This window comes from Lineus longissimus, chromosome 1 (assembly GCF_910592395.1).
Source record: "Lineus longissimus chromosome 1, tnLinLong1.2, whole genome shotgun sequence".
Taxonomy (NCBI): Eukaryota; Metazoa; Nemertea; class Pilidiophora; order Heteronemertea; family Lineidae; genus Lineus; species Lineus longissimus.
Window position 1 is genome coordinate 26,244,125 of NC_088308.1, and position 22,062 is coordinate 26,266,186.

General features: G+C 41.2%; 1 protein-coding gene across 1 annotated transcript in view; it reads left to right on the forward strand.

Moving 5' to 3' along the window:
- Positions 1 to 21,302, forward strand: part of LOC135503574 (meteorin-like protein) — a 40,206-nt gene extending 18,904 nt beyond the window's left edge. Inside the window, exons 3-4 of the mRNA XM_064797180.1 lie at positions 5,323 to 5,379; positions 20,678 to 21,302. Coding sequence (XP_064653250.1) covers positions 5,323 to 5,379; positions 20,678 to 20,982 — 362 coding nt within the window. The 3' untranslated portion in view covers positions 20,983 to 21,302. The remainder of the gene's footprint in view (positions 1 to 5,322; positions 5,380 to 20,677) is intronic.
- The last annotated feature ends 760 nt before the right edge of the window (positions 21,303 to 22,062 follow it).

Sequence of the window (22,062 nt, forward strand, 5' to 3'; positions counted from 1 at the left end):
GACCGGTGTCAAGAAGTCTGCATGCTTCCCTTTTCATCTCACCTCATTACACAAACAGACTGGTCACACTGGGAACTGATCCTTCCATTCTTCCAATCCATCTGACCAAATGATGGTCAAATGTACCAAGAAATGGTAAGATAAGTAAAAACCTACACTGTAGGTATTTGGACTAGAAGGTTCTTTCTCCAGGGTAATTGAGCAAGCAATTGACTCCCTTCACTCCTGAGTTATTTGCCATTATCAGTCCCAGAAAGAAACCAGTGTATGAGGTTAATGCGATGATGTGTCGCAATGGAGAAATCCAAAGATTCTGTGTTACTGGCAGGATGGCAGGGTCTTACTGAGGTGTTGCAGTCCCACAGCCTTGTGTATGTCAGAATTCTATGGAGCCTGCTGGACAGGTTTCAATATTGCACATTTTGCCACATTTGTAGTTCAGGTTGTTGACTCCTCTTCTCACATCATGAATAGGGTGCGTTGTCTCCATGTCCGATCTCCGCCCATCGTCTTCACGAAGTCATGTTTGTTTACCCCCTCTATTGTCACTTTAAGAAAGCAACCCAACACATTGTCCAACTTGTGAAAGTTTCCTTCACTCGCGGGTCATCGTATCAAAATTGTGGGTCATTGATGAACCAAAGGAATCGTCCCAGGACAATTTGGATGAAATGATTGAATGTGTCTGCTTTCATGTCTCAAGAAGTTGGTGATTGTTCTGGGTGCATCATTCAAGCAGTTCCATTGTAATAATCATGCTCCTGGAAAATCTATCTTGTCATCCATTACCACGTGGGTCATCCTCATAACCCCGAGTCTCGAATTTAGCAAATTTATTGCATTTATCGTTAACCGCATTGGGGGGAATGGTGCTATATTTGAAGTTACTGGTTCTGTGCGGCAGTTATGAATAGTTACAGGTTTGCAAACGATTGCAATCTTACATCAGGTCTTTTCATTCCCATGTAATTTATGCGCAATCATGAGCGCTGTTGGTGCGATAAGATTCTGTTGCTCTTGACAACTTGGGTGTTTTTTGGTGAAGAACTGTGCACCTGCATTCATGAGACATGACCAAGACAATCGCATCATTCAATAGGGAAACCCAGGAGTTCATATTTAGAAGGTTTTCATGTTCTCTTGACTCGGCATCATGGGAAAATGAATTAAGGAAGAGCACTTTGATTTACAAGGCGACACCTCCATTCAAGCAAGAGGGTATTGGCAAATGGTAGCCTTTCTATTCTTATGTTCTGCATCCAAGCTAGGTTGTTCCTTCTTGTCACTTTGTGATATGATGGTTACTTCAAAATGCTCAGCTGGATTCCTCTCTGCATGCCACTATACGACTACGAGTCACTTTACAAACTACTCCGAAAATGTCAACAGCCATGGTATGGTGCCTGGTGGTTCTTGGCCATGACAAAGACCTTTCTGAGAAAGGAAATAACTTGTTATTCCGAACAGGAAAGATCACCACATCCTCAATGGTATATGTTGACATTCTCATACTATTTTTTGCAACTGATTCTGCAGGGGGCTGCAGATGAAGTCAGCTGCTGCAGGTGGCTGTTCAATTAGATGTCTGTTTTCCTGCAGATGACTTCAGACTAGAGGACTGTTCTCCTGTCTGAAGACTCTCTTTAGCACTTGGTTACGACATCTTAGAAGTCTGCCTGTCTGCTGGTGGGAAGTTGCTTTCCTGCAGGTGGTTGCAGATTAGAAGCCTAGGACTGTGGGAAGTCTGCTTTCCTGTAGGTTGATGCAGATAAGAAGCTTGTTATTACTTCAGAATTGATTGCAGTAGTGCAAGTTGGTTCTTTTCATTTCCTTGCAGTGTGGTGGCCTCATTTTGCAATTTGATCAAAAATACTTTCATGACCTGTTCAAGAGTCTACTCAAACCCAGGCACTCAGACTGGCACACTTTCATATTTTTTGCCGGGGAACATTCCACACAAGAAGAGGGTACTTAAGAAAGCATTTGTGCAAAGTGGATTGAGGTCCTGTTGTTTGCCAATATCATAACCCGAAGTAATACATTGCCTGTCATTGCACATTCAATTAAACCCGTCCCTTATAAAAAGCAAACTACTGCCAGTGGCATGCCGCTGTCCATAACATCATTGCAGACCACTGGTCAACGACAGAGGCATTTTCCCCTGAGCGTTGTTGGGCCACTTTCCACTTGCTTGGCCAAATCAAAGTGTTTGGCTGAAGGGCAAATTGGCGGGTTCCTCCGGGTTACATTAGGAGCCCTTCATACACTTGGTCAAGTTTGATTGCACCCCTTGCTTGAACTGATAGTTTTTCTCCCCAGGATGCCCCTTTTGATCCTTGTTTGCATAGTTTATCTTAACAATAGGACATGGTGCACACATTATGGAAGGATCAGTCAGAAAAAAGGTTCAATCAAAGGACACCAGACAGGGATTTCGAGCTCTTCACTCTCGAATTCTTATAGGTTGGATTGTGCAATGGTTTTCATTGGTGCAATAATGGAATGACTCCTGCTGAACTATCTCGTGCCCTTTTGAAGTCTACCTACCTATGAAAACACTTTGACTTTGTGAGTGATTCATTTGCCGAGGTTGTTAACATATAAGAGTATGTGGGACACCAGACTGCAGCTAGGCAGTGGCCAGATGGCTGATCTGTTGCTCCTTTGGCTGCTTTTATTGAAATCAGACCAGGTCTTGCGGTGGTGCAAATGAATCTTACCCCTGGCGATGTGACACTTCTCACTTGCTGTGCTGCTGAGCTGTTGTTTTGTCAAATTGATGCTGAGAATTACATTAGCAAAATTACATTAAAGCGACCTCTTCTAATTTTCCTGTCCATTTGACACAATGTGTTTCTGTTTTGTTTAAATGTGTTGCTTTTGTTCGAGGTGCCAGGTCGAGATCTTGTAGTCAACCAAGCACATGATTTAACATGAAACTCCATGAGAGAATGATAAAGCATTGATGTGAACAATGGGAAGGTTTCTCTAATGGATGCATTTCCAGGCTGACAATAGTCATGAAATTTGAGAATTCTCTTTTAAAACTAATGATTTCTATCATTCCCACATCTGTTCCAACAAGGTTCCAGTTTGGGTTGCTGATTGCTGACAGCGACCTCTGTGAAAAAAAGTGAATCAAAAATAACGAAATTTTGAAAAAATGGCCATCAAATTGACTTTGTTTGTGTTCAATTGCGCCATTTTTAGGGGACCTAAGAGAGTGAAAAAGGGCCATGACATCATGTGTACCCTTCTTGTGGTTTTAGGTGACCCAACTTTGCACAACTGCCCAATGCTTGTCAAAGTGATATTTTTTCCTGTGGAATTTAATCCAAGCTTTCACGATTGTGCGATTGTCTGGTGGATTTCATAGGGTGCAATTGTGGTCTTGTGTTGTTGATAGCCTGCATGTGGCCAGGCATTACGCTAATTCTTTTGACCGGTGGATTTAAGGGGGCTAAGGGGATCAAATCTATGTATTGGAATAATATTGTCATTTTCATAAGAGAGAATTTTGCACTTAGCATTACTTCTTTAATACCGGACCACATGTAGAGTATTATCTGATGCTTTAACTTGAATAACTAGGATTTGTCAACAAAAATCATATGGGCCTTGGGAATTATCTTAGAAAAAAAACATAATCTTAGTCCCTTTGCTTGGCTTGGCAAGAGTAATATTAGTCAATTAGAAGACAAATCTGTTAGTGTATCTAAAAAACTGCTCTAATCCCAAGTCCAGGCATACAAAAAGTGCAATAATACATGTTGACTCTTTCTTAACTTTGACAAGTTAAGTTGTCCTATCAGCTTATGATCTCGGGCAAGTCATTTAACTTTTTTGCTAAGGTGAATGCTGCAGAAAACAGTTTTGTGATGGGTATTCCAAGTTTTCTTTAACCCATGTCTGGTACCTCTAAGGTCCACTGCTTGCAGTTTGGAAAAACAGCAGACTCAGTTGTCGTGGAAACGATTCCATTGTCCCGACACACATGGTGAATGATGAGTTTCTCTTGGCCATCACCTCCCTCCCATATTGGGCATTGTCCCCCTCCTCCCTGATTATAAGGTGCCAAAATCTCATCATTACAAGTCAAATACACCATTCAGCCTCGTGAGGCGCTCGTCATAATTGTTGCCGGTCGCAATGGGGGCGTGGTAGGTCACAGCATATCTTGGGAGGAATATTTCTTATAATTATAGCAATCTGGATGAAAATGGTACAATTATTCATGTTCCAAGTCCATTTATTTTATCCCGGGTCTGCGTGCTGAGACTTGTGACCAAATGGTGTCACGGGACCCTTGACGTCCCTGTATCATAATTGCCAGGTTCAAGCTTGTTCCCACACATGTCACTCTATTTCATTATCCCCACTTTTGTTCTCCTTTTCTGAAAATTAATGAAATTTTACCCCGAAAAGAAAGACCTTCATGTATGAAATTATTTCTGGTGCGGTTTCTCTGAGGTTGAAATTATGCCTTGGTGTTGTCTTCCCTAATATGAAATTGTATCTGTGGGAATATTCTGCAATTTTCATTAGCGAAGAAACAATTAAGCCCTTTTTCCCTCCAATAACATTGCCAATGTTTGAAATAACAAATCTAATGAAAATTCAAGCTGAATTGGTAAAAATTGAAATGAAAAAAAGTGAAATTGCTTGGATGTTCATTGCGAAACCAGTTTTCCTGCCTTCCTTTTGGAAGAGCTGTCAGCAACCAAAGCAAGCAAGTTGGTTCAAAAAATGTCTTATCGGGGTTCGTGCATCTTTACACCTCGCCTCCCATTGTTCAGCAGTCCTTGTTCCAGCCGCCATCAGCTATTCTTGCACCTTTGATGCAAGCGATTCCTCCACTGATAGCATCTGAAGTCAGATTTGATGAGATGAATCGCTCGTCATGTCATCCTCCCATTGTTGGTTTGAGCGAAAGTGATAGCGAGAGATTTCACTGAATACTAATGGATCATTAGGCGTCTGTCCGCTTATCTGATCTTTTGCACCATTTGTCCCTTTTTTGTTGGCATTCCTTTTTTGGATGCCATTGATGGTCAAAAATAACTCAAGCCAAATTTGAATTTTGTTTTGTAATGTTGAAAATGGTAGACCAGCTTTTACCTACCTCTTCAAACAGTGGAAAATCCTAAAATCTTCAAATTCATTCGAGCATGTTTTACATTGTAGTTGATTCATAGTCCTCCTTACATGTCATGTCCCCTTTAACAAAATCACTAATCTTTCAGTTCATAATTTGTTTGTAAATGGATTGTGCTTGTATTTTGTAATATATTCACTAACGCCATTTCTGATTTATCATTACAGGTTGTCAGCCTTGTTCAAACACAGAAATATTAGAAAAGATCTGCTCTAGTGATTTTGGTAAGTTGATCTCATTTCTTTCAATTGTCCTTCAATAATGCCATAATTTATATGGCTGACCTCTCTCTGTTGATCAAAGTGGCCCCCAGTACCATGACTCTGTCATGCTATATTCAATAATCAACCAATCGGAGAAGAAGAGTGGATAAAGCTAATGACCATTTTAAGTTTGCTTTCCATAAAGAATGTTTGCTGAGGTATTGTGTGTGAAAGATTCATTAATCTCGTTCATGCCTCAAGGTCAAAAGTCGGCCATCTTTGATTGTTATTTATCATGGTTGGTCTTTAATGGTAGGGCACCCTTGCCGGCTCTGTTACAAAGCAAAGTAAGAAACAGGCAGGGAACCAGAGATGAGCCTTGGCTTTGCCCGAAAAGGAAATTCTTCTCGCTTTTGAGGCAATAAGACACTATTCTTTAGCAATAAACTTGGCCAGTTTCTGCACCGTGTAAGACGATAAGAAAATCTTCCAGAAAGTCCGAATGGCAGGGTTTCAAAGGTGTGTGGCATGGCGGGAGTGTGGACCTGGAGGAGAAGGGGAAGGATGGAAGGCAGTGTGTGTAGGCATCTGTCATGGGAAGGCAGGGAACAATATTGAAGAGTTGCACCCTTTTTTCCTTCAGAGAAGGTACATTGACAATTATATTTCAATGAGGCTGGGCGTACTTAACTCTACGAAATGGTTTTGGTGTAATCACCTTTTCCTTCCATATTTGGCACCTTCTTCGCTACTGTGGTGGGAAGTACGAATCAGTGTATCAACACCAGACTTGCAGACTTTGTACGAGTGGGACAAGTGTTTTCTTGGAAAAAACCTTTGGCTTTATTGGTACTGTCATCATGGTCATTTGATCTTAGGATTTATTTGTTTACTGTCATGTATACATGGTGTGCCACGACTGCTCCTGAGAATGAGGACAGTCGCAATGTCACAGCCAAAAGATCATGTGGTTCTGAAGATGGAGTCCTTGTTCAGTGACCTTACACGAGCCTAGAACGAGACCTGTGTCAGGGATGGGAACTGTTTCCATGCAAAACACACACTAGGCTTGCTTCAAGTGTCAAAATGCCTTGTGGTGTTTACTTGTTTTGAGGCCTATATTGTGGGAACGCGCCAGTGCACCACTTCATTGTGAATAATGAACCAATCAGAAAGGTGTGCCTGTCTGAAGTAGGCCTAGTCGCCAGTTATGGAGTAAAGGCGGGAAATCGAAAAATACCATCATTCATAAGTTGCCTCTCCTAAATAACGGTGTGTTTCTTATCGAAACTTTCCCACCGATTGGTTTGAAATTTGAAATTGATTTGTTGTCAGGATACTGATACTATTTTGGGAAGGAAAAACTTGTTGGGTGTTATTGTTCGAAGGACCCTTGTCTATTAGTGGCGAATGGCTATCAAATTCGACTGTTGCATGGAAATGTCCTCCTCCACCTTAAAAAGATACTTGGGCGACAAAAGATCGCCACCCTCAACTCTGAAACAAGTGCAATATTGTTACTTATTCTATGGAAGTAGTGAAATATCTTACTTTGGTTTGCGGCTGACTTATGTTGCTATGGGCAAGAGACAAAAATAATCATGATTTCTTTCTAATTGACCAAGCCTGTGACCAGGATATTCAGTTTGAACCTCTTAGTGGTTGGGTCTCTTATGTTCCATGTTCATAAGTCAACAGAACGAGAGCCCTCAACTCAACGCTTGTCTGCCATATTTGAATTGTCATCCTCCAGTGCCAAACTGGAAAATATGTCCATTCCAATGAAAAATGAGGTATAAAGTGTGATGCTCCTATCTTGCTAGAGAGATGGTGCCCAGTCTATCACCATGTTACAACTAGTGTTGGCACCTCACTCTCCCTGAGGGCTGATGTATCCGAGTCCTTTCAAACAACAATACAATTTGGATTGCCACAATATCATGGCCAGGGGGAGTTGGATGCCACACGACAACCTTGAGGGAATTAACCCTAATGAGGAAAAACTGTTTGCTCTCTGTCTGGGATGCCCTCCCAATGTCTGAAACATGCATGTACCGGTATTGAACAAGGAGTTGACAGATGCCCCCGAATTGAATGGCTTCTTATGGATACTAAAAACAAAGAGTTGCTCAAGCGGCCGGTCCCTGCACATTTCAAATGGCGTATAGTTACATCCAATGTTGCTTCCCTACAAACGGCCATTCCTTTGCTGGCAAGATTGAGTCATTTGACCATCGCTTTTCCAACCACTTCCTATCCTTTCCTTCTTTACCTGGTCATCATGTTGATTCTTATTGTTGACAATGTTAATGGACATTGGACTGCCTTGTCCACCTTTCTGAAACCTTTCGTTAGGCCATTGTTGGAACTGGACATATGGTGTTCCAATCTGAAACTTTTCTCGGCCACTACAACATCCCTTCCCATGGTCAAGCCAAACATTAATTCAACACCTGACCCTCAGCGTGACATTGATGAAGGTCATTTTTCATCCAGCCTTTCCACTTCTATGTCATTGGCAAATAAAACAAATCCATATTTAGTTCCCATTGTTAAGATTTTGAGGCAGTTGTCACCGATTTTGATTTGATCGTTTCTAAATGGCTCTTATCTCAGCAGGGTCAGTGAGAATAAGAAGACAGACTTCATGTCCAGTTCCTCACATTCTATTCTCCTTTTCAGTAATAGGTGATCATGAAGTTTTCATGTTATTATTGATGATGTTGATGGAGTTGTTGGTCTGCATGTAGAACTATTTTCTTTTCACTTTTGTATCCTGTGCTGCCGTTCTTGCAATATGCATGTTGTGACATTCTGAGAGAGGTTTCTGTTCCTTTACACAATACATTGTTAATCGAGCAGGCTCGTCTGAAGGGTTCCCATATCCTGGGTCCATCCCCGTATCAAATCACTAACTTCTGCCTCAGTGGCCAACAACTCTTCATGTTCAATTGAAAAGAAAATCCACCATATTTGACCAAAATTGTCCAGCTCAGTCAGGCTTCTAATCACGGTCTACTTGCCCTGTTGGAAAACAGGCTATCCTTATCCTTTCTGGTGCATTTGCTGGAAACGTCCAAGCACCCATCTGAGGTATTCTCAAAGTCTCTCGGCTAAAAATGTAACATCAATAAAGACCCTGATGTTGTCATTCTATTCCATCGTCTGAAAACTAGTTGGGCGGAAGTGATGCGGGGACTGACCTGTAATCCAGAAAATCTTCAAATGCGGAGCTTGTTGTCACATTGTGCCTGGTAATTTCTGTTTAGGACCTTTAGAAATTGTTGCCACATCATCGGAAGCTGAAGCTGTTCCTTGCTGGATTCGTCTGAGAATTATCAGCTTTGCTGAGAAGTGTTTCAGTGGTCATGGGGATTAGTCACTCTGGGGCACAGCGGGGTGCTACATTACCCTGGATCAAGCCTGTAATGCAACACCCAGAGAAACTGGTTCTTTTGACTGCTACTTCAGTTTGACTTGAGGGTCAGATTCAGATGATGGCGCATTCGATCATGATGCCAGAACTACCATTGGGATATTCTTCTTGATGCCATTGCCGAAGCTTCATGTCACTGAACGGAAAAAAGCTTTAATTTTGTTACTGCAATGATAGGATTCCAAAGAGTGGTCACTCTTTCAGATTTCAGGGAGGTCTGTACAAGGGGTCAACGAGAGGATCAACTGGTGGTCACCTCTTCTGGCCCTTGGTCATCCAGGGGCTACCTCATCAAACAATGCCATGAAATGTGGTTAGATGGTACTTTTATCCGGTCCATGTCCGAAAGAGATCAAGTTGTTACCTTAGAAATGATGAGTATTTGCAGAACCTTAAATTCCAAACTCGTCAGCTATATTTAGTATGGACGGCATCCCTTCAAATGTCCGCAGCTGGACACTCATGTTCTGGACAATGGGAGGACGATTTTGTCTTGTCTGGTGACAAAACAAAAAGTCATCCTCTAATAGGTTAGAAGGTTTTCAATTTTGGACGAAACCTTTGAAAGATAGTTTGTCCGCTTTGGTGAATGGTTATAATGTGATCCTGTTTTTGTAAGAGAGAAGAATCTTTCGTTATTGGTTTGGACATTGCTAAGTTGAAGTTCATCTCTAACACTGATTGAACAATTGGGCCCCGCTTCTTATCAAAAAGAGTATGGTATGTCCTGAAAGTTTGTTGTTGCATTGCATTGTGTTTGCCTTTTCCTGGAACCACTGTATGTTCTAAAGATAATGAAACCTCATGTGCAGTAATTAAGCATCTTCAGCTTTCTCATTATGGTTCGTGCCAGGTAAAGTATTATAGTCAGAAGGTTCTAATTAGTGCTTGGCATGACTCCAACCAATACCATTCATGTAGAAGGAAATGATTGTATTCTTATTGATCCAGGAGAAGTTCAAAGAAACTTTTCTCGGTCCTTTGTCTTCGCCGATTAAGTGAACTGTTCCTAGTGTTGCTAATTTCACGTGGTGAATTCACCATTCACCATTACCATATCTAAAACCCTTTTGAAATGAACTAGATTGTGGTAGTTTATGTATCCCTATTGTAGATGCTATAAGGGGGACAATTAGAGTTAAACAAGACAATTTCAAGAAGAAATGCCATGTTTATCTTATTGGTCATCGACCTTCACTTCAATTATATACCATCTGTGACAACTTACATACACAAATTAGGAAATTAAGAGGGAAAATTACTCTGAAGGATTTTGGTTGCATGTTTTGCGGGGTGTCTCCTGTCACGCTGAGAATGACTTTGAAGATTGATTTTCCCATCAATGCTCCACAGCAGGCCAAGATTGGCAGTCACCTCAAAGGATTTGATGTTCAGAGATGATGTAGACTGAATGTAGGGTGATTTACCCTATCCAGAAAGCGAGGAAGTTAACAATTGTTGAATTTTAAAGAAAGACATAGGTGTAAAAGAAAATTGTGTAAATGGATATTTCTTGAAATTGGTAGGAAATCTAAGGTTCCAGGTGTTTAGAAAGGTGAAATAACCGGGTAGTTGTAAAACAAGAAACACAGAAACGAAACAGAAACACAGAAACGCAGAAACGAAACGCAGAAACGAAAATCAAACGGGTTTTCATAAAAGTTGGAATCAAGCGGCACGCCGATACTTTCCTTGCCCAATCCGTTGTTATTGTCGTTTAAAAGTAAAATCTGAGGTTGGTGGGTTGCGGCCAGCCGGAATGCAATAGAGTTGTTGAGGGGATACATGGAGCAACTTGGGGGGGGGGGGGAGGGGGCGGCACGATATGGGTGAAGTCTTTTGAGGTGGTGGTGTAGTACTTTGGTAGGTTCGATTCGATTCCTACAGCATGTTATTTTAAATGAAGGTGCAGTGCAACATCTTGCCTTGTAGTGTTCAATTTACATGAAGTACCAGGATCATCCTACAAATCCCGTCTGATGCAGCACTTAATGCAAGGTACGGTACCAGTACATGGGTGAATCATTTCGACGTTATGTGAGACGTGAGAGACCAATTTTGGCGACTAGAATAGAGTAAAGTGGGGGGGGGGGCGGGCACTAGACTTAGACTTGGAGTAACTCAATCTTGCCTGCCCAGCTGCTGCCTTTAAATAGTCCCTTTAAATATCTGTTTATGTTAATGAGGTTGCAGTAGGGAAGTTCAGCCTAGTGTCGTGCACAGGCCATGGAATGTACAAAAGAACAGGACTCGCTATTCGAAGGACTATTTTCTATTTACGCCGTGTAGTACATACATGTAGTGTATTGGCACGATCAAGGCCGGATGCTGCCAATCTGCGCACACGTTGATGAGGCTAAAAGGGGTATTGGGAAATGAGCATTCCTCCTTCCATTCCGACTGAATACCAGTTTTAGTTACACCCGCGTTCGCGGCCACAACCATGGCAACAAGATGGAGTCTGCAGACCAGAATTCGCCACAAGACTGGTTTCTGCGTTTCGTTTCTGTGTTTCTGTGTTTCTGTTTCGTTTCTGTGTTTCTTGTTTTACAACTACCCGAAATCACTTGACTTGTTATAAACAGCGTTGCTAAAGATTCACATGATGCTGTTGTCAAGGAGGCTATGGTGGTTAGAACATTGTAAAAACGCTCAGAAGTTGTTATTAAGTTATACAACCAGCACCATAAAATCTGTTTTCAAATGTTTATTGGTTACATATTCCTCTCCAGACATATTGATGTTTTGGCCGCCTTCCACCATTCCTTAGCTTGTATTCTGAACAAAACACTTGATTGGTCAAACTGGCCATCATGTGACAAGTCTTCCCCTAAAAAGCATTGATGAGATTTTCCTCATGTTTTCTGAAATTGACACCGCCACAACATCAACAACTGCAAGGCAAACAAAGGACTTGAACTGTTTGTCCCAATTCTTTGACAAAACATTAATCATGGTCCAGAGGGGATGACAGCATCGATTAGCAGGTCTGTCCTACTCCTGGACTTGCTGTCTTTGTTACACCTCTCCCAACTGTTGCTTCTCATGATGTATGGCCCTACGCTATTATCTAATGACAAAAGTAAGGAAAAAACTTGAACAAGTTGCCCTGACATTTTCGTAGGTTATCTCCTCGTATCAAATTCCAGAATTCTGTGTTTGCCATTTACTCCACATCTTATCAGAGATATTGTTCATGTCATTTCTTATTACTTATTGCAGTCTTAGTTTATTGTTACATTACACTGCTGCAACATCGGTTAACTTTCCCATGACCCAGCAATATCGTATTAACATATCCACTCCAAACTCCTTTTAATGAGGTCTAAATTCCATAATTTATGATTCACTTTACACATTGTAATTCATCTTATGTTGTTAAAGTGTTCAACGGTTAATTTTTCACATTGTGTTCCCTAATTGATGAGACAAAATCATTAATGTCTTTTTCCTCATTTTATTTTTATGAGGGAAACAGATGAAGGGGGTTTGAAGAGGGTTTGCAACATGCATCAGTTTATGGAAACATGGGGTTGAAAAGACAAATTACACACCGAATTGAGGCAATTATAAGTCAATTGCTTTCATTAAGTTGAGAGGTCTTGGTCCCTGTAGCGTGTGGACCTAGTTCTCATCAAGATTGGTGGTAGAGGAGTGCTCCTCCACACAGGGATGCCAAGTGGTCAAGTGAAACAAGCTGCAGCATCCTAGTCAAAACAGTTTTGGAGAGGAGTTCGTATTAGAGTGCTTTTTCCATGTCATGGGAGTAGTTTGGAGGGTCAAAGACATGAAGAACTTGTATGACATAGAATAAGTAACAGTATTCAATACCATCATGACACCATTTACAGTCCGTCTGCTTAATCCTTCTTGTATCGTGTATTCGGAAGATTGAAAAAACATTCAAAAGCTTTTGACACAAACCGTTTTTTGTGCAAGTTGTCTGGAATATGAAAGAATTGTCTGCAACTGGCAGAGTACAGAGGATTATTTGAAATTAGTGTGTTGGGAATGAGCATTCATGAAGAGCCAGTTGGAATGTGCATTCAAGTAAATACATTTGATGACCTGAAATCAGCATAATGCTGAGGAGACATAATCAGATTTGAACTGTTGAAAAAGGTTCATGTTCTATCTGTCACAAGTCTTCTTATCAAAGGTTTGGCGACTTTTGTGACTGCTCACAGTGAGAGGAATGACTGTTGATAAAGGACTCCAACTGGAATAATGTCAAAAATCTTTGGTTGCGTTTGAAAAGGATGTGAGAATAGTATAGAAATGTTAGCAGTAAAAATATCACATTTGAGAGTTGTATTATGGCTCACAGCAGGAGCGTGCCAGGGTTAGATTGGTGCCTGGTCTAATTGCCTGATGAGTTTCCCTGTTGCTATGGGCTCTAAGTATGACTAAACATTATTACATTAGACAGAAATGCAACATACTGTACCAACAGCAACCAAATATCTCAATAAATGTTGACTCTATATGAGAAATTTGTTTTCTTAGTTAAGGTGTATCTGTTACTCCTGGCCTGCTCTCTGCTGGAAGCTGGACCATGATACATTGATACCCCTGGGACCATCAGTTCTCTTATTAGAGAGCTGCCAGTGAGTCGGAAGGGTTGCCACAGATGAAAAATGTGAAATTATGACATGCTATCATGGTGGTGATCGTAAGAGACCTAGGGACCCGACAATTGAGTGCTGTGGCGTGACATCACGTCTGTCTAAAATCAGTCGAATTTGCAATGATTTCGGAGTTAACCTGCATGCACATACAGCAGACGTGACAACTGTGATCGACAAGCAATTTCCAAGAGAAGTTTCATTAATATGTTTGAAGGAGGCGCCATAGTTTTGAGTCAACTCTGTGAACAACTTCCATACAAAGCGGATTTATCAATCAAAACGAACCCCTGATTTGGTTTTACCACATGACATGAAGGGCAGAAACAGTAATCTTTTGAAACCAGAGCGTACCTCTGTCGGGTCTCTTGATGTCTCCTCAACCTTTGCCAAGTAAACTATGCAAAGGGACCGCATACCTTCCACGCGGTTGACTGCGGTGAAGGCAAAGCTTTCATCGTTCAAACACAGCTTCATTATTTTGGGTGAAACGCCTAATTTTAGCCAAGATGTCAAAAAGCATGGTAGTTGTGGTTATTTGAAAGGGGTAATTTGTAAGGTTCCGTGGACTGGAAGAAAGGTTCTGCCCTGCAAGGTGACTCCTGGTTGGATGGTTTTAAGATGTTTGGAAGAATCGCATCTCGTTTCAACAGTTGCTCTCGTTTTCCCTCTGGCATTCGGTCATAGATGTTGTGGAGTTGGATTGTGCTGGTCATGGGTTTGAAAGTGATCAGAAACTTGTGTCCACAGTTTACACAAATGGTGAGGGGAGATTTGAAATTTCATTTATAAACATCATGTCCTCAGAAGAGTGATATGTATGAAATCTGTTTTGGCTTATTCAGTGGACCTAGACATCAAATCACTGAAGTAGTCAAGTTTTTGACAAATTAATGATGGGTGAGGAAACGTTGATTGGTTTTCCCACGCGATCCCCTGTTGATGATTCCGCTACACCCCTGTGGACTAGTCTCATCCTCCGGTGATTCCTTATGGACTTTTATACTTGATCACTACTGTTACCATGGACTGTCTCCAACCTGCCCCATAAACCTTTGTCATCTTTATTTATTGCTTATCATTCTTGTGAAGAGTGTTTTCACCCATTTCAAAAAGAAATTCATGGTTTTTCAATTTCGCATATAAGCCATTATTAAGTTGCTTTTTGACATTGTGTGATTCAGTGACCATGACCAGTTTTAAAGTGATTCCCGTGAAACCAGGTCCATGGCACCCATCCTTTTGATAGGTCATCATACTTATAACTTTGAATCAGAGAATGTGCTAGGAAGTTGACTGGACTCAAACTTTGAAGAAAACCCCTCTCTTGCTACACATTTTAGAGGGAAAATGTTCAAGTCTGGTGTGGTGTGGGAAAGCTTTCTTCTCATAGCAGAGTCAGCATCAGCCTTCAAAGTCCCAGTCACCAGGTTAACATTGCTACCCGGCAAAGGAATGTTCGCCAGACTAACCACATATTATGAAAATATACTTTTTCATAGCTTAGCAATTCTAGCTCAATAATGGGGTGCAATCCAAATAATTCGTAGGAGGCTTAATTTGTTTTGTACAGTTGCGGATCAAAAAATGCCAGGATACTCAATAGTTTGGATGCATTCTTTCCTGAGTTGGAGTGTATCGCTAACTATGAAAACAGGTTGCGTTGACACAGTCTAACCTGCCACTCAAAGTAACCAACCATTCTTCATGATGTTACCTTTCAAGAGGCGAAAGGGGTCCGGGCATATCTGAGTAAGGCATGTGCAATGCTTGTTCTCAAAATGCACAATTGCCGGACGCCATTCGCTAAGCTTAAAACTTCCTGTTCCGCGCTCCTTCAAACTCTTGACATTTGTTAAAGCTTCCATGCACAATTTGAAAATGATTTTGAAGAACTACTTGAATCTTCTCCTGGGCTTTAAATTCATTACAGTCAAAGTTTGAATGATCTTTTTATGCCCTCATCCCCGTCATGATGCCAATGTCGCTTTTATGTCGTACTCTGTGTTTAACTTGAGACACTAATTTACCCGTGACAACCATGTTAATTTGGTCAAGGGTATTTCTTGATGATTGGCTTGCTCTCATTGGACACTTGAGGAACATTCCAGTTTGAGATGATGAGTGACCCTAGGTATGTTGTCGGTTCCCATGCTGTGACGGATGTCCAAACATGTGAAGTGATTGGACAGGAGAGGGCACACATCGTTCCAGTATGCTTTGATGGGGCCATCTTGCCCCATCAAAGGTTAATACTCCAGCTATTGGGTCTGCACTCTTCCCAGTGTTGCTTGATGGGCTGAGTGTCCATAACCCTGGACAGTTCAAAATGTGATGCCAAGTGTGAATGATAAAGTGTGATGGTATGCAAGGATGAGGTTTGGGATGACACTGGGGTCTATTGAATGACAGCTGCTGGTCAGCATGAATAGTCTTGTATTTGAACAGCAGCTTTCTTCCCAAAGTCACTCTATAACCTGTGTCAGGTACCAGTATGTTTGGATCTAATCAGCGTCAAACCCCATCAAAGAACCTATCAAATTGTGTCATACCTCAAGAGGAAAATGTCCCATATAAAACCATTAAACTTACAATGTAACCCCAGTGTCTCTATCTGAAGGAGGTTAATTATCACAGAGTTCTCGTCTTTAAGTGGGCTCACCTGGGTTCATTTATCAATGGCACCCTTCACCAAGAGCCATATCTGATCTGAGATTCTTGATAAATCAGATTCAGTGTGAAGAGGGGACAGTGGACAGCGAAATGCTCAATGCGTGCCCATCGTCCACCAAGTTTGTATAGGTCTACTGCACTTTCATGCCACATTTTGTTAATTCGGTAAACATGAAAAAAGGTCAATTGTTCTGGTGGTGCCTGGTCAACTTTAGATTCTTTGTCGACCACACAAAACTTGCTTAAAGATTGCATGATAAGTTGTGGTATATCTGTTCAGCATACCATTTAGTTTGTTCGATGGACAATACGCTCTCAAGGCTTGGGTTCGTCCTGTTTGCCTTGTCAGTCCCTTCTTGTGCAACATGTGTTTTTTCGCCTTGTTTGGTTTCCTTCTTTTTGTGCACTTTAGAATACACTTCCTGCCCTGCCCTTTCCAATGAAATACTGCATTTGGTATTGAAAGGGCATCTAGCAGGTCCTGCTTGTATGGGATACAGTTATGAAACTAGTGGTTTGAAATCAACCAACGATCACTATTTTCTTTTTTGATGCCATTTTGATATGTGCCATAGATGCCCCACTACCAGACGCATGGCAGCCCTGGAAACACACCGCAATGATTGATTAGAAATCATTGCTATCTCGTCACAAAGGTCATCTATAGTTTGATCATATCAGAATGTTACATTATTGGTTGTGTGACAGAGTTTTGTTGGTTTAGTTATAGTTGGAGGTCCATGTTCTAAAGGTCTTTAGGTGCCTGTGTCAGTGCTAGAAATCATGCCTGGTGGTCATGTTCTCCATGTAAGGGAGCTGTGAAAAGTGGCGTCATGTCCCAGGGCTCATTACTGTGCCTCAGGTAAACCTGTCACCAAGTCTGGCAAACAAGCTGCCTCCAAAAGATATCAAATCTCAGTAAATCATTGTTTAGGTCAGGGTCCCTTTGAAATTCTTTTCTACCTGGGGTCAATACTTGAGATTAAGAACACATCACAAAGTTGTTTTTTAAGTGGGGGAGGTGCTCTAAACTACTGGGCTGAGATTGTAGGTGGCTGTTACCTGCTTGGGGAATGACCTCTCTCATGGAACATGTCGAGTGGTGTGATAAGGTTTGACTCTTTAGCTTTTAGGCTGAACATATTTCCATTTATCCAAATTGAATTACAGAATAGAATCAGAAGGGTCATGTGCAGCTGTAATTGTTGGATTCTTTTCATGGTAGGCCAGCTAGAAATACTAGGGGCGCTTGAACCAGTGACAGACGTATAGCGTACCATTTTGTGGGGCCAAGGACAGAACGGGTTAATCTGAGTACAGTTCAGTTCTGAGTTTCATTCCTGGTTGATGTTTTTTCACGACGAGGATAAAAGGGAAATTGGAATACAAATATTGCCTGGAGAATGAAAAATAGACTTAGATACCACTTCTCATAGTTGCTATGACTTCCGTAACATGTCAAAATAACATTCCATTTAGGCTTTCATGTGAAGTGAATGTCGCATGCTATGCGGTGGGTCTCTCATATAAAACCTGGTTCACATGATATCCAGCTAGTCAGTAGTCAATCCTAGATAAATTCTCTGGTGTCTCCTTACCAATGTTTTAGTTGACGAAGTACTTTCTCACACTAAAGTTATATTGACGTTATCTGTACTTCACCATCATGAAGTGGCGATCAGGATGTTTGAATGACGCTTCTGAAAAAATGAACCAAGCTGACCACGTTGCAGTGGAGTCACTTCAAGCAGCTTCATGAGGGGACTGGGCCTTCAAGGGTTCAGTCTTCTCCTGCCTTAACTTGGGTGAATCGTGGCAAAGCCCCTCAAGAAAAACAACAGGACAGTTTGTAATCCTGACCTAGAACAGATCAGACTTTTATGGACATTTTTTCCTTCTGAGAGTATAATGTAATTGTGTTAGATTTCAAAACATTTACTTTGTCGGGCTGTGGTTACACAAGTATTTTGTTAATATATGAGAAGTTGGTTCCACTCACAGTTGAAGAAACAAGCAACACAAAACATATACAAAGTTACTCTATTTTTCTGCCAAACTGTGCTTGATACAAACTTAGCATATGTAAACCTTGGAACCTATTAGGCCAAAGTCTTAACACTTTTCATTGCTAAGAACTTTCCTTGGCATTTGCCTGGAAAAAGCTTACATGAAATCGCCTCTAACCACAAAATAGGTTTGCACAGTGTACTTTATCTAGATATAAAAACATAGGATGTTTTTATTGGAGAGAACAAGATCGCAAGTAATACTCATTAATTTCAGATAAATATTTGCTCAATATTTCTGCCCTGGGTTATTCTGATCTGGTCATATGATTTGAATATACATCTACATGTATGCCCAATGACACCACCAGTGACAACCCAAGACTGTTGTCTATCTTCAGGCAGTTTTCTTACCCTGGCCAGTGCAATCTTGAGCAAAGAACTGTCTTTGTGCATTCTGCAATGATTTCTCAATGTAAGCGTGGACAATGGCGATAGGGTTTGATGCTGCGATGCAAAAATACCCAGCAGTTACAAGATAATAGGTTTTTAAGGAGATTTTCCATCCTTAACGAATAGCATTATTAGCACCATTAACTATATTTGTAACACAATTATCTTTTACTTTTTACGATAAATCTGTCCTTGGGCTCCAGATGGCTTCCTTGGTGAATCTAGCTGTTTGCTTTTCATCCTTTTATTCCCTCATTGGCAACAATATTGCTGCTTTTATTTGCGTCTGCTGGTATTTTGGCAAGATGTACCAGTGGGTCTCTCACATCGCAATCAGGGGTCCTGAAGATTGTTAGTAGGACGTCACGCTATTGATATCATTTGAAAGGAAAAATGAAGCAGTTCAAGCTAGTGCTATTGAACAAAGTTTTTTCCATTGATTTTGCTTTTATTGCAGGCAGGAGAAGAAACAAACTATAGTATTCTTTTCATTGCCTTAGAAAAAGGAAAAAAGAGGAACCTGTTTTCTCTGATTTATTGATGTTGTTCATTAAATTCCTAACTCTGTTTATAATCGAATTTCTGATGGGGGGTAATGAGCTGTTCAGGTTTATCTTTGAAAACAGTTGATAGACTTGAAGGCTACAACATGAAATGGAGTCTGCCACTTCAATGAATCGAAATTACAAGATAAAAAGTGCTATCAGCCACTTTGGCCTTTGAGAGATAACCAACATGGCCTCTTCTATCGATCTCTGAAAGAGTGCAGCACATTTTCACCTTCGGCGCCCCCTGGGGTTATTTGTTTGCGCCGGCTTGCGGCTGGATTAGTTCTCTCCACACCTTGTGGGTGAACGCTCTCCAGCCAAGCATGACACCCTGCCCAGGTAAATCACTGCCCAGTGGGTGGTGCGTGCAGGTGATCAAACAGCCCCTCATGTCTCCCTAATCCTGATTGGTTGAGGATACAGTTCATCCTCTGGGGTAGATTTCTCATGTTTTGGTTCAACTCAGTGTAATTCTCTGTTTTGAATTCTCCGCTTGAAGAGAGCGCTGAGAAAGTTTACTATGAAGATTTTCTGGTCTAGACCAATTCTTTATTAGCCAGGGTGCTGATGTGCACATGCTCTAGTACTGAAAACCAAGACGTGTTTGCATTTTACCCAACTCAATCATTGCTCACCAATATGATAAATGGCCATATGTTTTATTTGAAAGAATTTGTAGGTTCGAGAGAAATTAACAGCTTTGCAATGTGAGGATCTTCATGAGAATATCATAAAGCAGATGGGTTCAGTGAGGAATTTAAGAACAGGTGTCAGAATCTAAAGCCTAACTTGATGTATGCTATCTATTGCTTTGACCTTGGAACCCTTTCTCAAAATTCCTTTTTAGGCCTACTCATCTATTAAGTGAAGTCTTAGGGATAGGTATATGTGGTATTGTCCAAACCTCCAACAAAATTATGACTTGTGTTGCAGTATTTTTGCAGCATGCTGTATCACAATATCATATCATCATGTGTTCTTTAAGTTCCAAGGTCACCAAATTAATCTAATAAAGCTGAATTGATAGCAGATTCCTGCCCTCTTGTTCTATCATTTGGTGCCCAGACCACATGACACCACAGTGATTACTATATTCCTCAATCCACCTGTCCGACCTAATCATCATGATCTTATACTCACTGAGACATTTTCAATAACATCATTGACCCAATATTATTCTGAGAGGAACTACAGGACATGCCCCAGCATGATTGAAAATGTTTTTGCAAAAAATTTCCATACAACATATCATGAATGTATGACAAATGCAATAGAACTTTGTATAATGAAAAGATGTCACCATAAGTTAAGGTCCCATGTAAACCATTTAAACCAGTTGTATTTGGCCACTTTCATAGATTTCTATTTGAGTACTCGGGTATTTTAAAAGAATGTCAGATGTTCTATTAAGATAATAATAATGGTTTTCAGGCTACAAAACAAAGACTTTTTCAAGATTTTTATCCATTTTCAGTGACTCATCTATCCAACTCAGTTTCTTATAATTAGCATGATGATGTTCCGTGGCGAACTTTTGTTTTACTTTTTTCTAAATGTGTGTCATCTTTATCTTTGCAGTTTTAAAAGGCAGCATGGACTCCGTGGCATTCCGCAAGGATCTCCAGCTGACGGAAATAAAACTAAACATCAAGAAGTTACACCGGCAAAAGCGTAGTGTGTTCGAGAAAACCAAGGGAAAATATACCGGCTCTGTATTCATGTCATCTAAGTGCGGTGCAAAGTATGGAGAGGGTGACTTTTTATTCGTGGGAAAGATGCGATTTGAGCATGCTATGATAAGATGTGTTCCAAGATGGCGGGACTGGGAAGCTATCCAAAGGGAGGCTCAGCGGACTGGCACGCAATACTGTGAGCTTGACTGAAGTTCTCTTTGGAGATCTTAAGAAATTATAGGGCGCAAGGTGTCGCCCAAGTTATGGTGCCAATTTTGATACATTCCGAGTGATTGAGGACTTTACTCGGTGGGCCGAGGATACCTGTGGACTAAAAGCATATGCTGCATAGGAGTCTGACCTCTGGAGTTAACCTGGACTATAAATGACCTCGAAAAGGTTGAAAGTGAGGTGATAGGTGAAGGATATTTAGGAGAAGGACAGAGGTGTTGTTTTTTCACTGCCATTGCAACCAGTTGGACTATAGTTGTGTTGCACGACCAAACACTGCCGTACATCAAAATATCATGAGATATAGACCGGCAGCCCAGGGCCCTCGGGTTAGTTGAACTAGGTACCAATATCTGAGTGTGGGAGTGGGTAAAGGGTCATCTGAGATGAATAGATGTGGCAGTCTGCCGGGTACCACCCGTTGCATGTGGGTCTGGGGACCCCCCAAAAGGACCTAAAAATGGTCCCAAGATAGTTGACTGAGATACCACTTGTAACCAATAACACTCTGTGCTTACTACTAAACATACATCAAAAGTCCTAAAGACAGACATTTTTCGCGTCGCTGAGGGTCCGCCAGACCCCCCAAAAAGGGCCAAAAAAATGGGCTAGCATAGATGAGCGAGATACCAAGTAAAATTAATGCCAAATGATTAAGCACTGTCCACTGTGTGTAAAACAGGTTACTCCAGATAAATTGTCCGTTGCACAAGCAGTACCAGACACCCCCAAAAATTGACCCCTCGCCCCCAGAGTCCAACTAGGCTAGCTTAGATATTGTAGGTACCAACTGAAACCAGGTTTAAATGATCAATCACACCATTGGGAATACAGAATTATCAATGGCAGACAAAATGTCCATTGCTGTGACCCTGCCAGACCCCCCCAAATAGGCCCTGGGGTACAGCTAGGCTAGCCTGGATATTGCAGGTACCAGCTGAAACCAAGTTTAAATGATCAAACACACCATAGGGAATACAAAATTATCAATGGCAGACAAAATGTCCATTGCTGTGACCCTGCCAGACCCCCCCCCCAAATAGGCCCTGGGGTACAGCT